Here is a 21,529-nt window from a genome sequence, read left to right on the forward strand (position 1 = left end):
AGGAGCTTTTTCCTCCTGTCCTGTTTAGGTCACAACTAGTGGGATTTCTGGCCCCTTTCTGGTAAGGTCATACTGCTGAATCTGTGCACCACCAGCCTCCTCAGCTGAGCAGTCACAAAGCTGCACCCTGGGGCTCAGGCCCTGTGCTACTGTTCTCTCAGATGTCAAACAGCACCGCGGGCAATCACTAGACAACCTCCTTAATTTGGACTATTAATTTTCCACAGTCATCCCAGACAGTAGAACAAACCATGTGCGCACACTAATTTTTCCCTAAAGCTGACTGGAGAAGGCTCTGCTTACGCAGAAAATCTCTCAATTTTTTTCCCCAAAACTGCCTAACGAATGATCTCCCACCCCAGGATGCAATCAGCAATTCTCGGACTCGTTTGGTCAGTCGGGATGCTCAGAGAGGACGCTTCAGGCCTGACCAGCTGTCTCCCATTCTGGAGTTTCCTTAATTGCTTCCCCAACTGCTCTCCCTGGAGCCCCCTCCTAAATGAGATCAATACAAGAACTATGAATTCTTAATAGCTGCCATCATTCTCCAGAAGCTGGTATTTTCAGAACAAGCTACATCTCACCAATGCCTTACACGTTAACACAACAAGAATTTCACTGCAAAGTTCTTAAGCATCCAGATACCCCAGAGATCACAACTACATAAAGAGACCTGAAGAAACATTCACGATTCTTCGGCTAATTCTGAATGCTTTTAATGGATTGCACAGATTCCAACATCTGGTTTTACAGTCTCAGCTGAAATATATCATATTCCACACAGACATGATACACGTTCATCTAACAGATGGCACCTTCTGCCTTGCGAGGGAACAACAAGTGACCCCACAAGGCTCCTGCTGGTTAACTTTTCCAGAAGATGTGTTTCTTGGCTAACTGCAGTATGAAAGTACTTGTTGAAAGAAGCAGAATGCACTCCAAAGTATTGCTCATAGGCCTCTAAATAATTTTCGCAGAGGCACTAGGATCATATTGCAACAGAAGGATCTTCCAATAGTACAAAGCTGACACTTTTTTACTTTCCAGTGTACGAAATCTGTTTTTGCACTCCTTCCTGTATAAAGAAGCATTGGATTAGAAGCTAGGCAGAAGCTTTACCAGGTAAAACGAAGATAAGGGGTAAAAACAGAGACAGTTAAGCCTCAGCTAAAACCTTTCATATACAACAAGAATTTTGCAGTATTCCCTTCTCCATAGCCAGTTACACTACGTTAGTTACGTTAGCTATCAGACCTTAAAAAAAAGTTTTTAAAAAAAGTCAATTTTAATCAGCGCACTTCCACCTGAAAATGCAAGCCTGAACACAGTAGGCAAAAAGAAAATCCCGTTTCAAGGAAAATAACCATCTCCAATATTCACATAGCATGCCTTAGAGATTTCTAGGACTGAACTGCTGACACTTTTATGCTGTCAGAAGCGTACACGTACAAAATATCTGCTGCAAGCAGGATACTGTTGTATCAGGCTACCTGAAAACCTGAATCTGAATGTAAGTTTAAACTGATCTTCTATAAATCATTTTACATTTAAAAAAAAGTCTACAGCCAGATGAGTTCTTCTTGTCAAGACAGAAGTTACAAGCTAACAACAGGCGGTGTTATAGTGATGGTTCTTCTATTTTGATCTTTTTGGTTTGTCCATTAGAACCATGCTGCAGATCCTGCTTTTTCTTTTTCTGCTGCTGCAACCTTTCCTCTTTCCTCTGTAGGTAGATGGCCGTGTCATCGAATGAAGCTTTGTAGAGGCTGCTGTAGTAGCTCTCTGCACCAACAAATCCTGCAAGTGGGCAAAACAGGAACACAAGACAAGTGTTAATTTCCTTAATGGTCTCAGCAATTATTTCCTGTGCTGGAATTCTAGATGAGGAAATTTCAACTTATTTACTGTGGTCCCATCTACTGTACTAAACATCAGCATTTACACTGTGTAAGCCCTGTCTGACTTGGTAAGAATCCATCCTCAATTCACGTTGCCAAGCACAACCAAGCACAAAAATGCTTACAGAGGCAGGCACATGACTGTCGAGCAAAGAAGGCACACAATTCTCTTGGACGCTTGAAGAACTTCGAGGCTCCTGTTTTTAAAACTACTGCTGTAGCAACTTATTGTTAAGACATCCTGTTGGCATTCTTCCCCCGCGCTTAAACACTGCAAAGGGCCTAAATTGCTATGCAACTGTCCTTAGCTGACTTCTTTCCTAGAGCACTAACTTTGAATAAGCCTGAAGCAGTAGACTTCAAACGGTGCTGTCCTACAGTACACACATTAGCACTTTTTAAGCATTCACCCCTCCTGATTTTGCTATAGTTTTGTGAATCCAGCATAACATTGTTCGCAGCATCTCCAGGACCGCAAGCTTACAAGAGTTTCAACAGGCAACTATCATCCACCCCCGAAAAAGAAAAAAAAAACAAATTCACATTGTTTTTATAGATAATACCGCAAGAGATTAGCTGGCTTGGTCCACATTTCTAAAATTTGTTAGACTATCTATCTGACAAAGCTATTTACCTCTAGTTACCCTTTGTGTTCTTACCTTTGCTCAATTCCAAAAAAAAAAAAAAAATGGTTTATGAGCATGGAAACCCAATATTTATTATGGTTTGGTCATGAAGCAAGCGTGCTACTCCACAGTAACACACACACAGCACACCTTTGTGTCTTGGTACACAAACACACCGACTCTCCCTCACCGATACTTGGCAAAGCACACGGTTTTACTTTCAAGGGTCTTGCACTCACACAGTAACCAACTGACTGGCCTTTGGCCCCGGGACAAATTGCACGCTGTCATTTTGGACATCCATTCAAATGGATACACTCTCTACTTGATCAATCTGCACTAAATCTTGCTCTGCCCTTTTCTGGGACCGGTTCCAACACAGTGTCAAATTGTTCAATGTCTGCTTTCAGACCGACCTAGCTGTCTTAGAGCCTACACAGTCAGCAGTCAGATGAAACAGGTCTGGAGAAGGTGAAAAGAAGGCTACAGAGATATTAAGAAGATTGGGTTTAAGCAATATAATGATCACCTCCTTTAAGAGAAGTAACTACCTTCTCAAGCACTAATTCTGCACTGGAGTAAGTGGTTATCAAGTGAGCCTCCCCTTACTAATTAACGATAATAGACCCTGTCATTTGAGCAGTCCTCCTCTCCCAGCTGCAGCAGGCTATTGTGTATCACAGTAATTTGCTACACTGCCAAATTATGCTGGGAACCTCTCTCCCTGTCTGCTCTTACTACTTCTCTCTTGCTCATTTTCACTCAGCCCTTGTACTTCTAATAACCTGCCTGGCTCTAACTATCAAGTCTGCAACACCTACACGCAAACACTCTCCCTTCCAAAAGGGTACTTGACTTCCTTTTGGATTTCAAAGGCCAAGCACAACCAACTTAATGGCAGCTATTATCTCGCTATCTCCACCATACTTCTAATAAAATTTCACACTCAGGCAACAGACAAGAAAACAAACAACAGTTTTCAATATCACAGCAGTAAGACAGGCTGCTGCAGCTATGTATTAGGGTGTTTGTGTACAACCATATGCTCAGGTGTCTATGTAGAAGAGTTTTAATCCTATAAATACCTCCACCATTTGTTGAGAACAGTAACCTGAACACCCTTCAATACCAACACTCATTTCCATACCAGCTGGAGGGATGGAGCTGCAGAAGGAAAACTGAAAGATTATGCAGCTTCAAGAGAACTACCCTGAACTCTGATCTTGCTCCAAAAATATCGGACCTAAAATTGCAGTTCTTACACCTTCAGGCCAAATTTCTCACCTTCAAACACTGTCCAGTTGTCACGCAGATATTTTGACATCCTCTGTAATCCTTCATCATCAGGTACAGGCTGGGGAAAGAAGGAACATTGCATGAGCTTCTGTGCATAATGAACAAGGAACCTGGAGCATCACAGCCAACTGAAAAATGCCACAGATGAGCACAGTGAAAGGACAGTGAGTGGAAACCCCCCAGAATCTTAGGCCCCCCTTTTTTTTTTTTTATTTTCAGGTCCCCTACAGAAACCTGTTCACCTGTTCTTCCTGGGGACACGGTATAGCTTGAAAGAAAAGAAAATGGACTCTCACTTACTAATTTGTGAGGATAAGGAATACCAGAAGGAACACATTAGTGTCAAAGAACTTACCTGGAAATGTAATTTAAGCCCACCTTACAACACACAATTAGCTGGGGACTTGAAAAATTAACAAGGGAGCTTCCAGTTATTTAGCAGGTTATTACAGAGAGCTTGCTAGCGCATCCCTCAACTCTGACTCCCTGTTCTACAGGAAAAAATAAAGAATAAAAATCCCAGGATGCTTTGAACCCCAAAATATCTCTCAGAGGCAGGCACAGAGAGGGCTATGCAGGAAGCATTACTGAGCAAACCACAAGGGGATTTTATTGTTTTGTATTTTTCTTTTATCAAGTGTAGCACACAGAGAGCACAGGCAATGGTTTAAGGGACTGAATGCAATGGCTGACAAGCGCTCTGCTTCATCCTACTGTGCTAGATGTTAGGTTTACCAGAGAAGAGACTGATAACAAGCTCTCAATGGTTATTCATTATACAGAGGTGAGAGAAGTAGAATGAGAGGTATCTAAGACTTCTACTCAGTCTGAAATAGAGAAATGTGTCATTCAGCTTTCACGGAACACAGTTCACCCTGTTTTTGTTACCAGGTCAAGACTAAACAAAGCATCCATGGTACTTTGTTAACAAAAGTATCTACCTTCCACTGTCCATCACACGGTCTGTACAACTGAAGAGGGGCTTCGCTGTCTTCCTGCAAAATCCAGATATCTCCTGCTTCCTCAAATGCAATGTCCCAGCCTTTATGTTTCAAAGAGATTTGCTGTCTGTAAGCTAGCTGCTGGGCAACGGCATCAAGCTGAAAGATGTAGACTGTGGGAATACTTTTGAGAGGGAAAAAAAAATAATTACCATTATTAGCAAATCCACCTACTGCCATAACTTGTACAGCAAACTACAAACACCCACTCTAATTCCAAACCGAGCTAAAGCGAAGTCATTAGAAATTGCAAAAAATACCCTAACACTACAAATGCAGTTTGCTTACGCGGTCAGAGGCAGCAGCTGTAGATACCTAACATGTCAAATGGATTTTCAAATGTCATATCAATGAAAAAGAAGTCAATACTCCCTCTTCTTTAAGAGAAAAGGTAGTAAAGGGAATTTAATCAGGATTTACATGAGGAGTGTATCATCACAGCACAACTGTGATCACATCACAGCACTTCCACTTCTTTGTGGGTGGCTTACAAGGTCTACAAGACAACACTGTTTAGAAATGCTGGGCTCTAGAGCTGGAAATAAAAACCTGACAGAGCACGGCATGGCCCCTGGGAGAACTAGCACAGGCACAGATTGTGGCTGACACGGCTTCCACTTCCAGAGCAGGTCTGGAGTCTGGAGAGCAGGGAGCCACTAGGCCCAGCAGCGCACATGATGGGGAAAAGCTGAGGCTTCTCTGAGTTCACTGAGGGGACGGATGATTTCACTGTATGGACAGGTTTGGCAATCTCCCTCTGTCCTGTTGGCAAGCTTTTGTCAGTGAGAGCAGTTTTCTTGGCAAGATTAAGGTGCTGTGGAAAGAGAGGCTCTTTGTCCATCCCTGCAAGATATTCCCCTGCCAGTGGGACTGTAAGGTTCCTCGGTGCTCAGCCCTTCAGCTCCTGAGTGCTTTCCTCATGCAAACACAGATCTGAACATCCTGAGTGCCAGGCAGGGCTCTCAGAACACCTCATGTTCCCTCCTGTGAGGGAAGGGTATCACAAGTCCTGCAAAACTTAACTATGCCAAGTAACCTTCGTACTCATCTCTGCATTCAAGCAGAGAACAAGCACAAAAAGGATTCTCAGGTTTCCTGTGAGGCCACAGGCATGTCTATAGCACTCAGAGATCAACAGTATCACATACTTCAGTCAGGGAAGTGTTAGCGTATCCAACAGGGAAAGCTGTTCCCTCCCTAACAGGGGCTGTGATGACTTCAGCCAGTATTCCCTTTATTCTTACCAGTCACACAGAACAGCAACATAACCTCCTTGACAGCAGTAGGCTATTCTTGTCACGGTGTATTTCTAACAGGAAGAGAAAAAGAAACATCCTTATCAATTAAGACTATTTTAAAAGCAGAAAATTCACATTCAATTTCATGTCTTACCCTTTAAAATTTAGCACATATCTTAACTCACAGCAAGTTAAGCAACGTAATTACATTTAAACTGCAAATATATTTCTGTACCAGTGTTTGCTGTTTAATGAAGCTTTCCACATTCACAGGCATCGTAACAGGGACCAAATGTAAAGGTTTTGTTGAGCTACTCTCAAGAGACAAACCAAGAGAGAAGACAACAAAGGAAAGCATGCCTCCCTAAAAAATTCTCCCCTGCAACGTTAAGGGAAAAATAAAAAAAATAAATAAGGGCATTAAGTTTGCTTAGCCAGGATATCGCACTAGCAGCTTGGAGATTATAAACACATTACGTTTGTTAAAGAAGAAGATAGTGATGCAGTGCCAAAATCCTTGCTGGGTTGCCCCTGTTTTCAGTCTGCATCTGGGTGAAGCCATGCTGCCCTATGCGGAACGTGTTCTGAAGAACAAGGCAAGACTGCCTCAGGCCACTGTCCACATTAAAAGAAAAACACCCACAAAAAAAAAAAAACACCCACACCCTAATTCAGAAGATATATGGTTTTATCTGGGAGAGAACCAGGGCAGTATCTTTGCTGGATAAACAGTACCACTTGAAATACGTAACAGCCGATTTGGGGCTCCTTGAGTGGGAACTAAGAACTCGAGATGAGCACAGAATCTGCGAGAAGATGCCCAAGGGTGCTTTTTTGAAAGTATCTACCATATAACGTGAAAGATGAGACTGCAAAGGCAAAAAGGCTGGTTCTCACGTATGTTTTTACACTGCAATAACACTAGCATTTTGATTAATAAAACCTTCATACTGTAGCAGTGGTGAGTTATTCTCCCTAGGGCAGGGAAAATGCATCGTCTTGTCCTCAGACCCCCTTTTCCCTCCCACACAGCCTCCACCTCTTTCCCTAACGTGACACTGGTCACTAGACTGAACCTCTGGCTTACCAGCTTAAGCTGAATTTTACCCTTTGAGCTGCCAGCTGATGGACGGGAATCCTCAGGGGACTTACTTCAGAGTTTTGCAATCGATCCAGGAAAGCCAAGCAAGCTCTACAGCCTCCAAACGCCCAACTCAGCACATTTAATGCAAGAAGCTAATTCTTTTGTCAACAGTACACAACACAGCTACTCGAATATGAACCAACAGCAGGAAAGAAAGATAATTAATGGCATAATTATAGCTGAAAACCAGTTACATGGAGCATCTCCAGCACAGAAGAGAAAAAAAATCCATTGTGTGATGCAATCTTTAGCGGGGAGGTGGGGGAAAGCAAAGAAGAGCAGCATGCACGCCACTAGCAGCACATATTTCTCATTTGACCATTTGTTTGGACAGAAGAGGGCCAGTTTCTACAAGCCATTATCAGAAGGATGGTATGTTTCAAAGCTCTGGTAAACAGAAGGGACTAATTTCTTGCTCCACTGCAGAAATACAAAGTTGTTATTCCGTATTTAGCGGTGAGACCCAGGACCCCCTGTATAGCGGAGATATAAAAAATGCTTGCAGCTTCAAATACCGAGTAGGACGAGGATGAGTGGGCTGAACCAGAAAGGTTCACTGCAGCTCACACGCCTAAATGCAGTTACTGCAGCAAGGAGCCACTTACACCACAGTTACAAAGTGGAACTGACAACCCCTTTGTAAACCACCAGCGGGTTTTCTAGGCATTTGAGGAAATAAGCCAAGATATTAAAATTAAAAAAAAAAAAAAAAATTCTGCTAACAATGCTTCTCTCTGCCTGTCTCGGGGTGCAGTGATAGCAAATGCCCACCTACACAGTTCAGGCCTTGTCAGAGAGACAGAGGTTTTGTGAATGCAAAGTATGCAGAAGCTCTCCCCACCCTTCACTGGGGGAGGGAGGAGGAGACTTTGATTTGAACCAAATGTTACTCACAGCTGGACAAAGATGCATCTTCTTAGTAAGATCTTTCCTTCCCATGCTTCTTTAATGGGTAAGTTAACAATTGGTGAATTGAATGCATGGCCCTGAATAGTATCTTGCTCAAGGACAAGCCTATGAAATCAGTTAACTTAAATAAAAGCTCCAGGAACAGCCTGTGATAAACAGATGTTCAGTTGATACTCTCTTAACTTATTCAGCATTTCTGTGCCAGTGTTATCAGCCCGCCAACAACTTAAAATTAACTTTTGATGTCGCCTGTGAGAAGAGGTAACCCTATGAAAACGTAATGTACTGGAGCATTGGGGTGGAGTTGTGCAATTCACATTCTGGACTTTAAACAAGCTTTTGCGGTCAAGAGGATCAAATGAGGTGAAAGCTCTGAATCGGGATAATATTTATACAGTACGATGGAATGAGAGAATTATTCCCATTCTAGTGGGAAAATGGACTGGGAATCTGCAACCTAGCGGCTGAAAGCAACACTGCACTGCTCAAGAGTACTCCTACATTCCCAAAATGCACACACATTCATCACCTGCCATCCAAAATATGCTCACATTTCTGCACTCGTATGGCCCAGCGTTACTGGTGATTCCATTATCATTATGCTTCAAGCTTCGGTGCATTCACAGTGGGTATCGATGAAAAAAAAAAATAAAATAAAAAAATGAAATGTGATGCGAAGGAGAAAACAATCACACCCCCACCTAATCTTCAGTTGCCAGAGTCATTAGCAGACGGCGTGACAGCTACAGCCTACAAAGTGCTGACTTCAGAGTCTGCTACCTTAAATTCAGACTATAAATAGCACACTCGGTTGTGATGATGATCCTTGCCCGTTGATACAGCTGAATGCACAGTAGGACTAAGTACCACTGCTGGACATCAATTCCTCTGGCATTTCTAGCACTACAACACCTGCAAAACACAAGCTTCCTTTCTCCTTTGGTCTGGCTGGCCATCAAGACAGAAACAATCTCTATGAAAAAAATATTATTTGGACGATCTTTCCAGAAAACCACCCTGCTGATTATTAGATATTTCACATGGTGCATTAAATAATGGTCACCACGCAGGCTTAGAACTGTAGCATTGGTCTGACAGAAGTACTTACTGAAAAGTGCAGCAACACAGCACGAAGGTTTAAATGCCATTTATCCGTCTGTGATCACCGGGAGACTGCCTCTTGCACACACATACCAACTGGGTCAAGCCAACTGAGTCTTCTGCACCCATAACGAGATTTGCACCAGGTTTACAGGGAGACAGATTTTAAGGTGCCTGCAAGAACTGGTAGCAAGCAGAATTACGCAGGTTCAAGGCGAAGGCCAGCCCAAGGCTTCCAAGGCCACAATTAGAAGACACATCATGCATGCAGTGGGCAGAGGAACTGCAAAACACTGCAGGAATACAGTTGATTGACTGCTGTGTTATATTTATTAACCCACAATTTGTGTGTATTCCCTTTTGGTCACTGTTTACTCACACTGGGAGCAGCTAAACAGATGTCTCAAACAAAAAAAGGGCATCCCAACTTTCTACTAAGAGACCGCATCAACATATGAAGAGCATCCTGTAGAAGGGACTTTATCAGGTGCATTACTGACAAAGCAAGTATTACTGAACTATGTTCAGAAGCCTTCAAAAAATAGAGTTGGAACTTTTTTTCTTTTACATCGTTTGTATTACATTTGGATAAACTTATTTGTAAGCAGCGGAGTGAGGATTCAGTGTCAGATCAGAGGTGGCACTAAGGGGCATGGTTTAGTGATGGGACTCAGGAGGTCAGGTAGGCAGTTGGAGCTGACCATCTTGAAGGTCTTCTCAGATGTAAGTATATATCTTACTAAGCACTGAGCCAGTCCAAGCATCTAGTCACATTAAAAACGATTCCTTTCTTCACAGCAAGTTGCTTACTGGTCCTCAATGATCCAATAAAGCTACAAGGCAAAGTGTTTAAAACAAACAAACAAACAAACCATTCTTACCCCCCAAAGAAATGCCTTACAATATTACTGCAGGCACAGATTCGATGCCTATCAAATAATGCACCCGCATTAGCTACTTTGACCACAAATGTTAAAGCATTTTGGCTTTTAAACTCTCTGAGACACTTCCAGAAGGCTACGCATGGGAAGGTAATTTTGTCAGTCTTCTCAGTCTTAATTCTCCCCTACTACCTCAAATCCTCCTGCAACCAGACTATGCAAGGATAGCAGCTAGGTGGTCTTGCGACCTCATTTATTGCACCCACTTTTTGCTCATGAAAAAAAAGAAAAAAGCAGTAGCTACTTAAAAAAAAAACAAAAAAAAAAAACAAAAAAAAACATATTTCAAATGCTACACTCAAGTAGAAATGAGCCAAAGACCCCATGCATATGGGCAGAAGTTGCTTTTAAGTATGTTTTTCAAGTTCAAGAGCAGGTTAAATTGTCTGTATAGGTACTATCACAAACTCCTGCTGAAAGGGACTCAAGGGCAAAAAAACGTGTTCCAGTACCTAAGCTCTACATGCTGTGATGCAAGTGGCTGCCCTCAGGGCTTATGTACAAATAGAAATGAAAGCTGCACGTTATTATCCCAACACTAAAACAGCCCTGCTGATGTCTTTTGCTCAGAAAACAAACAAACAAACAAACTTGAGTTGTTAGGTCTGTCACTAGGAATGGGGTTCTTCCACGTGTCGTGCTCCTAGTTCAGTAACTGGGAGTCCCACTAAAAAGACCAGGCCAGACCTACGTGAACAGTAAGGAACCTCTGAGAGACCCCTAGTTCCTGTCTGCTGGGAGAGGCACAGCACAGCAGACTTCGTCTGACCAAAACAACAGCAAAATGCTAGGGAAGAAAGACAACTGTTCAATGACATTTCAGCCTGAATACGAATTCTGCGGCGTTTTGGTCTCAACAGCTATAAATGGAGATAGGCTTCCCATTTCCCAACAACAAGGAAACAACCCTGGTCTTCAAAGACAAAGATTGTTAGAGATTCACATTTAAAAGAAAACAACAAAACACCCAAAAGGATGGGTGGTAAGACAAACAACCCTTAAATAACTCCACAGATTAGCACCTGGCTTAATATAATGTAGGTGTGAGGGACAAGAACAAGTGCATTTCACTGCCAATTTGCCATGCTGTTTCACATGACAAGAGGTAACAGAAGGAGCGATCAAGCACTGCTGGAACCACTGCTCACATCCAACGCGTGCCACATCAGCAGCCCAAGCAGGCTGCAGTAGAAGCATTGCTCCTGGGGTATTCAATTTTCACCTGTGACTCAGACCTTTCTGTTTTGGACACTGCCCAGCTTCAGAACAACCCAAAACAATCCTAGTAGCTTGATCCCACCAGACGGTAACATTTCAGGTAACTGGTTATAAGCATTACAAAGCTTCTTCTTGCTCTGAGAGAATGTAAAGCGTTGCTCAAGTTGCAATTTAAGCATTTTAAAAACGGGTTGATTTTTTAGATTTTTCCAGTGCTACAGGATATTTTCTGGCTAATTTGTGTTTTCTGAAGTTATTAAGTGAAGGTTTATTTTGGTTTGCAGAACTTGTATTTTGCAAGAATTATGAACAGCTGCTTTTAGTCACTGTTTAGCATTTTCAGAAACGCATGCAAGACCAGAATGAATGTCAGGGACTTTCTTCCTTCCCCCAAATCCCAGGCTGTTGTAACAGTTTCTAGGTCTTATGTAACTTCCAAACCCACTGGCAGAAAGGAGGCACTCCTAAGAAAATGTGACAAACACTTTTGGGAGTCGCAAGGATCCAGAGAACAGCAAAAGCACTGACACACACACAGCTTATCACACAGCCATACCTGGTCTGTTTTGGTTGCATCAGGTCCACAGACACTGCTTAGATGGCAGCAGTATACTTCGTCCCCGCTTTTATAGTGCCAAAGTCTCAGAGTACCATCCTGGGCAGATTGAAGCAAACACAAGTTGATTACCAGCAGTTCCTCAGGCAAAGAGTGGCCGCTTGTGGCCTACAGCTAAACCCTATTTCCCTGAAGAGCTTCTCACAGAAGTTACTAAATAGTCACTTAGTTAAGACCTCAAGCTGCAGACAAAGCGTTTTAATTAACATCATTTTCCCCCTCAATTCTAAATTATTCAATCATGCTAACTTTAATTTTCCCTTTGAAGTGGAAATTGTGTAGCTGCAAGAGCACATTTCAAGTCCATCTCCTATAGCACAAACAGCACAGCAATACAGTGATCAACATTTTAGCAGCAATTCTTTCTGGTTGCCCTTCTCCACCCCTGCTCCTGTTATCACCCAAGTTCTCATTTGATTTAGTAGCCTCCTGGAGAGAAGCTAAACACCTCTCTTCAGTGACTGTTTTTCCAGAGAACTTGCTAAGAATGAAACAGAGCCACACAGCACTAATGGTACAGTTGCTGAGAGAAGGATGAAAGGAACAAGAGACAAGAGCCCTAGTGAAGCAAGAGCAGCAGTTGAAACCAAATGCTAAGAATTACTACAATCTTCACAGAAAATATTACCTTCTTCCTACGCAGTCCTGGTAGTCTGGGATACAAAGACTTGTTTCCCTTCTTTTAGATCAACTCCATCTGCTCTTTACAGGTTGCTCAAACCTCTACAGGTCTGGCATGACAAAAGGATCCCACCAATTTAAGAAAAGGATTGACAGGGGTGAAAACACTCACTTCTTCAATTGCAGTGCAGTACTATACAGTGCTTGGATGACAATCTCTATACAACATGCACTAGACATACTATGAGGACATACTTCAGAACAAGTCTCACAGGGGAAAGCAAGTGGGAGAGTGAAGAGGGAACAGTTTTCTCATCTCAAAACCTCTTTAAAAAAAAAGCTTGGATTCTAAGGCCATTAATTCTTAAGATGCTCATTATCATGGCAGGCTGGCATAATATTCATTTGCCTCAAAGTTGTTTAAACAGTCCAATGATTAGAATTTGTCTGTGCTCCAAAGCAAGAGTTAATGATCAAGAAATAGCGAGGACTTGGCAATTTCTCCATCCTGAAGATCCTAATAAGAAGCTAGCTTCACTATAAAAGTTGTAAATGGCTTTTATGCTCCAGCAATAGAATGACTAAACACTGAAAAGAAAGCTAAGAAAGGAAAGGAGGGGGAGAGAAGGCAAGCTGGAAGCCATGAGAAATTACACTGAGCGTCCCAGGGGATTTGGGGGAAAACACAGGCAAACAATGGTTTTAAAGTCTAAACTTCCAAGAAAAATATTTTTTGGAAGAAATTGCAATACGTACCCCAGAAGCAGACAACAGCAGATCAGGATAGTTGGGTACTGCTAATATTCTGCTTACAAACCTAAAGGGAAAGAAGTCAAATTATGAGCTCTCTTGCATGACACTCTGGGATCTTTAAACACATATAATGAGAAAAAAACGCTCATTTTAAAGAGAATCTTCTAATTAAAAAAACAAAAAACAAACAAAAAAAAAAAAACAGGTTCTCCAAATGAGCCATTTTAGAGAAGGAAAAAGTATTTCTACAGTACCTGGTACAGTATATACACTATTCAAACTACTGATCCACTTAACAAAAGAATAATTTTCCCCACCTGCACTCAAAGCATTCTACTGACTCCTTCCCAAATGAAAACATTAGTATTTAGGCAAAAAAAAGAAAAAGCCAAGGCAGATAGATTTACTCTGATAGCATGGCTCCCCTTCCTCAATTCGTGATGTAGATTAAAACCACAAATCAACAGATGCTTTTAAAACACTTCAACAGTGATGACTCAGCTTTCAGCTACCACCTCTCTCCCATCACAGCTGGAGAACAATCAATCTTTTACAAATTTTTAAAGCAAGCATGTGGCAATTTACCACCAGTGTCCACATTCAGACAGAAAGCTTGTTTTTCAGAAGCACGTAATATTGCTATGTCTACATTCACTTGTCTGTGTTGAGTAACAAGGACCTCAACTTCTGGAGTTTATTATTATCTTAGAGCTCAGCAACATAAAATGCAGTGCCCTGAGCAGAACAGTACCCGAGTGGGACTGTCTTGCTTTTGAAAAAAGGCGTAACTTTAAGGCCATTAAAAAACAGAAAGGAAAAAAAAAAAAAAAGAGAGATTTGGGTCACTACAATGACAAACTTCCATGACAAAACAGCAATAGCAGCACATGGAGGCATAACGGATCCAACAAGGATCACCACGCGCCCCACCAAACTAAGAAAATCCAGGACTGTGAAACAAGACAGGAGCAACAGCTGATTTATGTAATCCTTTACTTATTCGTTCCTTTTTTAAAGATTGATTTTTTATATATATATCAACCGATTTATGCTAAGTGCCTTTCCACTGTGTGGCCACTGATGAACTCCCTGCATGGACACAACAGTCCCAGTATAAAAATGTCTTTCTGAGTATCAAGCACTGTTCATTATAAAGTACACTTGTGTACGTAGTAGGGGGAAAGATCAGACGTGGCTGTGTAAATACGCTATAGAAACCTACCTGATCAAAGACTACTTAGACCTTTGACATGAGCAGCCTGTTGCTGTTACACTATGCCAGGTCTACACAGGTTAGACTACCAAATGATGTTATTTAAACCAGACTGGTACCCCAAATTAGTCTGTGTCCTAAATGCGCTATTAAAAAACTTTGCTGGGTAAGTTAAGTCAGCAGCCAGCCAAGGAGAGTTAAATGTGTTCTGTGCCCTATGCAGGGTCGTGTCTTCTTTGCTACTTCGTTGCTGTGGACTTCAAAATTTAGCAGCGGATAAGACAACAGGACTGCACGACCCCTCAACAACAAAAAACCCTCCGAAAGTCCACAAAAACTATATAGAGAAGGAGGGCAAACTCGAGAGACTTGGAAAATAGCACAACTGACAAACATTTTAAGAAGTAAAATATAGAGGAACTTTTAAAGTCTATTTGCCATTTGAGTCTTCTTCGTGGGAGAGCTACTGAGAAGAAAAGGGAGAGTACAGTCCCTCCTGGAGGCTAGCAATGACACACCAGCTAGAGGACATCCCCTGTTGTCTCCTAGCAGGTCAGAGCGCACCTGAATCATGTCAGCGTAGGTAGCAGGTTGCCTTGCCACTTTCTCCTGTTCAGATCACTGTAATAAAAGGACCTTCACTTCAGGAGGAAGAAGAAATTAAGGGAAGGGAAAGAGCATCCTTTCTGACTTTTTTTTTTTGTACAGAGGGAACCCTGTATTTTATTAGACACCGTGGCAACATGAGGTTTTACAGGAATATCCCCGATGACATATCTTCTACATACCCTTCTACATGTAGAAGTGTTTTTGCCCACAGCAACAGAACAGTCTCAAAAAAATGCTCCTTTTCTCAGCTGCTAGAAAGACCGGGAAACTACATTAATAAAGCATGACTCCTGGGATTTATTTTATGGCACCATTTTATAGCCCCTAGCTCGCTACAATCCATGCAGAAAGAGTGCTGTTGTTATTTGTTTGGATTTTTATTTTTTTTTAACTAGTATTACCATGGAACCTCCAAGTCTGATCTCCACACTCTGCATCAAGTTGCCATTAGATTAGTGGCTGTTCAGACCACAGAGCTTCTCATTTCCTAGGATTAAGCCTGTCTTGAGCTGACAACCCCCAAGCTCTGGAGTCTTTGTAACCCAGACCTGATGTTTGATATGATTTGTGCACTTAATCCATTGAGGCACACTGACAAACTGCACACAGTGAACTTACTCTTTGTGTCCCAAGCAGTAGGAGACAATGTTATAAGGAGCTTTAGTCAAACTCACTCTGATCTTCTCATCTCTATCCGCAGTTAAGATATAGCGGTCGTCAGGGCTCAGCACCTGTTGGTAAAAGGAGAGTTTTAGCACCCAGCAGTTCAACGGTTGTTTTAACACACTTTTTCCTAACCAGAAGAAGAGAGAAGCAGTAGATTATCCGTTTTTCTTGACTCTGAATTGCAGGTGCAAGTGTTAAACCATAAATTTCCACCTACAACAGAAGCACAAATCTTGATGACATCAAGAGAGCATAAGCCTAATGACAGCAACTTTGTTTCTCGCTAAGACAAGCAGCACAGACTACTGAGTCCCGTGAAAGCCTCTGAGCTCCAGCACTACAGCAGAAGTCCCACTGTATCTCCAAAAGTTAGAAAGTTATCACACTGAAGAGCTAAACTGACATGACAGTCTGGGTGAATTGCCATATGCACTCCATCTCCAAGTCTTCTGTGGCTGTAACACCAAGAATTTTTGAACAGTCACACTCCCAGAATAGACAACCCATATACTTGCTTCCTTTCCAAAATCAGCAAGAAGAAATCCAAACCATGTGTGTCATTTATACCTAAAGGAAGTAGAAACTCTTGAAGAAGAAAAAAACAAGAACAGACAAACAAAAAAAACACAACAACACCCAAAGTCGGGACAAAGCAACAATGAAAGAACTTGAATGCAAGTTTTAGCCCTGAAGTGGTCAAGTAGCTGGACTTAATATTTATTTATTTTTTTTTTTAAGTCTCTTCCAACTGAACTATTCTACTCTAACTAGGAATGCAATGCAGGTTTGCACAGCAACTACAGGGAGGCACACTTACCACATCCAGTACCATAGACAAGTGCCCCAGTTCAAGTTTGCCTTCTGCTTGTGGCTCTGTTATTGAGTAAGAATAGACATCACCAGATTTGTCTGCAACCAGAATCTTATCCTCAGCAGCTGTAATAACGAGGGACGTGCATCTCCTATTCACAGACCTGAAAGAAAAATGGCACAGTTTGAACATGCTTGGGAACTTCAGCAAGTCTGGATTCAGACCCAGTTAAACAGACCAAGACAGACTAGACAAAAACCTGTTAGATGCCACACTCTGAATACAGCAGCAATGTGAATAACGTTACAGTAAGGTGTGCAGAGGCAAACAGCACTTTTGAGACCTCTTGGATCAACAAACTGTATGACAGAAAACACCTGAAAGGTGGGAGAAAAAAAGGTGAAGCATTAGAGCTGCTTGTTTGCGTTTTGCTTGCTACATTCTCAATGGAGCATCTGACTAGGCAGCCTGCCAGTGCTTTAAAGAAAGCCTGGTAGACTTTGTGTTCTCTTTAATAAAAATACAGCCTAAACATGTGGAAAAGAGAAAGCCAGGCAGGAGGTCTCCTAGTACAACTATTCTGCAGCAACACGGGTAAAAACTGCAGTGATGCTATTTCTCCATCTGCCACTTTGTACTGTAAAACAAAGTCCTCTGTGAGCTTTACAGACTCTTCCTCCTCACATGCGCAGACAGAGAGATACAGTCTCAGGGTATCTTCTCCAAGCAAAAAACCCTGAACTGGAACTTTGACTTTCCCACATCATCATCCAGTATTTTATTGTTCCAGTAGTAGTGTAGCAGGTAATGTTTTTCCAATAGCTTTCGAGATAAATTTAAAGACCACACAGGTCAGAAAACAAAGTGTTGCAATAGGTTTAATCACAATTACTCTGAAGAAAGTTTCTGCAAATTAACAGCTGTTGTTATCACTATTATTCTTTCAGTTTCTCCATGTCCTGAAAGCATTGATACATGACTGCCAGTAACGGGGATCATAGAGCATGGCCATTTCTATTCACCTACTCTGAAATGTAGTGACCTCTGGAGGCAAAAGAACAACATGCTGCACTCCAGGTAGACAGATATCAATTCTAATATATTTTAGTGACTGTGTAAAGGAGTACCATAACAATGGAAAAATATATAGGACACAAATGCCTACTAACACATGGCAGGCTCAGGCAGCACAGTGTCCAAACAGGATACCTTGCTAACAAGAAGTCTTATTTCGAGTTTAGCTGTACTGCCTTTGACTTAAGAGACAGATCCGAAAGTTCCCCTTCGTCTGAAACAAGCTTATTAGGAGAGCTAGCATTAAATTAAATTATATTAAATTAGGAAAGCTAGCTTTAAATTAAATTATATTGAAGGTGTGAAACCTTTAATACAGCTTGCCATAAAACTACCACAAGTTACCTAGCTCAACTTTGGCATTTTTTCCCCCCCCCCCAGAGAGACCTTTTTGCCTGTATTCCCAGTTTCCTAACAGGACATAGCAACATTCCCAAAAATCCAGCTGTGATTCTAGCTGGCTTTCTAGCAGAAAACAAAACTATCCAGCAATTATCCAATGGCATCTTACAGGCAGGAATAATGGGTCAGGGCAGCAGGGAATAGCATGCACAGTGAACAGAACTTGTCATTTCTAGTTTTGCCAGTGATTACTCACTGCAACACTGGTTAACCCAGCAAAGGTCTGTCATGCACCCTACACACACAGCCAAGCTGAGTAAAACCCCATTTTGTATTTTGCAACCAGGGCCTTGCATTCATCAAGATCACCAGAAGCAGAGACCTTACATGGTGACTTACCTTCTCAGGAAGTCCTTCACAGTCTTTTTTTTTTTTTTTTTTTTTTTTAAACAGAGGATCACTACAAGCAGCAATGAAAAACTTGTAACTGGAGGACCTCTGGTGGACAGCCACAGACAGTTTTCTCAAGAGAACTACACTACAAAAGGAAGTGTGCAGTAGCTCTAAAAACATGCTTTTGAGCTCACATATTCCCTAAAATATCTTCTCCTCCTAATCAACAGAACCAGACAGTGCATTCACTGAACTGCTCAGTATCACTCTTAAAGACCCAACCGCAGCATTCACTAGGAGCGAGTAAAGTTTCAGTTCTTAAAGATGCAAATGCTGTCTTCTGGAATAAACAAGAGATTATCCTTTTCCCGGCCAACAATACAAATTCCCAAGATCATTAATATGCTTAAGTACAACAGGGGATAAAAAAGAGAAAGCTTAGCAATAGCAAATTCATGCATCCCAAGTACTGCTATTTTATAGCTCTAATTTAATCAGTCATAGCCCCATTATGAAGAGACAAGCAACATCCTGCTGCCTTACCTGATACTAATGCATTCCCAGGAAGGCTTAGTACGAAACAGAATCAGACGTTTGTTGTCATCTGTCAAGACAAAATAATCTCCTGATGGGGAGAAGGCAAAAGCTAGGATGTCATCGCTTCCTTTATCTGTTGGTTGTCCGTCCTGCCTAATAGAGAGAAGGGGAGAAAAAGAGTTCACAACCTGAAACAAAGTTTCTGAAATCATTTAGAAAAGGTTGTTCTTACAGCACCAGCAAGAAGGAGTATGAAGAACGAAGTACAATGCTTGAAGTTGGATTTCAGCTTAAAATATTAAGCCAGCTTGAACATTAATGCAAAGGTATAGGGATTGTACTCACACATTAAAAGCCAGCAGTAAGTTTTTTTGGGATTTGTTTTTTTGTGTGCGTGTGTGTGTGTTGTTGTTGTGTTTTTTTTTTTGTTTTGTTTTGTTTTGTTTGTTTGTTTGTTTGTTTTAAAGAAAGCTGTGCTTCACAGACTCTTAGAATGGTTTGGGTTGGAAGGGACCTTAAAGACACCCAGTTCCAACCCCCTGCCATGAGCAGGAGTGCCACCCACTACATCAGTTTGACCAAGCCCCATCCAACCTGGCCCTGAACACCTCCAGAGATGCGTTCCACCTCCACTTCTGTTTCAATGCCAACAGCAACAAGCTTTCCCTTAGCATTTTATTCTCCAGGTTGAAGAAGCATTCTCTCAGTCTGTCCTCACACAACACATGCTCCAGGCCCCGACCACCTCGGTGGCCCATTGCTGGAGTAGCTCCAGCCCATCCATGCCTTTCTTATTACCCAGGGCCCAACACTGGACATGAAACTGCAGGACTCACAAATGCCAAAGAGAAAAGAAGAATGGTTTCCACCGGCTTTACGCTGCTCCTAACAAAGCCCGGTGAGCTTAACACGATGCAGAGAGGTTGTAGATCCAACCTTATCTTGCTCCCCTGCCCAGGGTTAGTCCAGCCCAGGTATACAGTTCTGCATTTGCCTTTGAATAAATCTCATGAGGATCCTCACAGCCTGTTTCCCCAAGGTGCTGAGATCCCTCAGAAGAGAAGCCCTCCCTTAAGCACATCTGTCACTCCCTCTAGGTTTGGTATCACTACTGAGCACCACACAATATGAGCACCAGCTGAAGACAATTATTAGCTAGGGTTTTAAACAGTACAGCCTCACTACACAGTTTTATACCATACATAAAAGCTGCTTCAAGTAAGATAAAACATTCTTCCAAACTAAAGAGGATGGAATCTAAACAGCCAGGACTACATTTATACCTAAATTCTTTCTAAGATGTTTCCACTTTGCAGTACAGGACAGTGCATGGCCCTGACAGCAGCAGTGACCATGCTTGGAACCACACGAGGACCTGCCCTGAGTTCATACTGATTAGTACAGACAAGACACAGGACTTTGCTGCACCCAAATTCGGACAGGAATCCTGCTTTCCAGATTGCTTATCCCTGGACGGTGCACAGTCCACCACACCAGGTTCCATCAATCCATGAAAATTCTTCAGAACACAGAATTCAAGCAAAGTGTACATTTATAGACAGTAACTTTTTAATAGCTCCAGCCTTCTTGAAATAAATAATGACTTTTTGTAATCGGGATGCAGGTTTTAGCTCTCTTTCTTCTCCATGGTGGGAAAGAAAAAGGCTGAGAAGAAGGAAACTGTTTTAAGTCCTAAGCCTACATCATTCTCTGCTTTAAAAAGTGCTAGGGTTAACGCTACCAGAGCTTGATACAAGTTTAGCAGAAAACAAGAAAACAGTGTCCAGTGGTTGGAGTTAAACTAAGAAAAAGACCTCTTCATTTTTTGAAACCTTACGACCTAAAAAATAGACTTGAAGGAAGATTGCGTACTGTTTTTTTGTTTCTTTTTTTCCTGCCTTAGATAGTCTAATAAAAGATGCAGCACTGTAAGCACTATCTTGACTAACAGAAGTCATACAAAATCATTGACTATTGGTGTTTCTCTAAAACAGAAACGAGCATGTATACAGTCCCCCCTCTTGAATTAAACCACAAATATGTATATCTATGTATATCCATCAGGGATAGCGTAGATCACCGGTTCAAGGAGGCATCCCATGACTTTATTTAATTATCTTTGCATAACCTCAGGAAGAGATGCAGCATCTAGGAAAACACCGGATCATTTACACTTATTTTCTCACCGTTTATCTTCTACGGCCTTCTGTTCCACATTGCTGCAATCATACACGAAGAGATCATCTTCCCTGCGAGTAAAAAAAAAAACAAGAGTAAAACCACTGGAACAAAAAAAAAAAATGAGTTTAAGCATTAAGAGCATCAGCTGCTTTATTATTTTATAATCAAAGGCTCCCGAGGCGACCCGCACTGACCCGTGCTCCCGGCACCGCGCCGCCAGCAGCCGCCCGCCCCCCGCGGCGGCCATGAGCGGCCCGCGCAGCGCCATGGCCGGGCCGTGCCCGCCGCCCGCTCGCCGCCTGCCCCCGCCGCCATCTCGGCCGCCGGCCGCCATGGCCGCC

The 21,529-nt window shown here is 42.1% G+C and overlaps 1 protein-coding gene across 1 annotated transcript; it reads right to left on the minus strand.

Annotated features, from left to right (window-relative positions):
* Nucleotides 1-694: 694 nt before the first annotated feature.
* On the minus strand, nt 695-21,522 carry WDR4 (WD repeat domain 4). Its single transcript, XM_032197102.1, has 11 exons — nt 21,383-21,522; nt 21,194-21,256; nt 19,014-19,160; nt 16,668-16,824; nt 15,803-15,915; nt 13,366-13,426; nt 11,929-12,027; nt 6,066-6,130; nt 4,762-4,945; nt 3,809-3,878; nt 695-1,797 (listed from the first exon to the last, which is right to left on the minus strand). Exons 1-11 carry the CDS (start codon nt 21,520-21,522, stop codon nt 1,619-1,621), a joined length of 1,278 nt encoding a protein of 425 aa, XP_032052993.1. The 3' UTR covers nt 695-1,618.
* Nucleotides 21,523-21,529: the final 7 nt, after the last annotated feature.

Source organism: Aythya fuligula, chromosome 1 (genome assembly GCF_009819795.1).
Source record: "Aythya fuligula isolate bAytFul2 chromosome 1, bAytFul2.pri, whole genome shotgun sequence".
Classification (NCBI taxonomy): domain Eukaryota; kingdom Metazoa; phylum Chordata; class Aves; order Anseriformes; family Anatidae; genus Aythya; species Aythya fuligula.

What these genes read in the sequence shown, in the direction of transcription:
- WDR4 (XM_032197102.1), bottom strand. Translation starts at nt 21,522, where the DNA reads ATGGCGGCCGGCGGCCGAGATGGCGGCGGGGGCAGGCGGCGAGCGGGC. An exon ending in TGCTGTTGTCTGCTTCTGGG is followed by an intron (nt 12,028 to 13,365) that starts GTACGTATTGCA and finishes CAATCTGCCCAG; the next exon opens with GATGGTACTCTGAGACTTTG. An exon ending in CGTGTGATGGACAGTGGAAG is followed by an intron (nt 3,879 to 4,761) that starts GTAGATACTTTT and finishes TTCTTTCCCCAG; the next exon opens with CCTGTACCTGATGATGAAGG.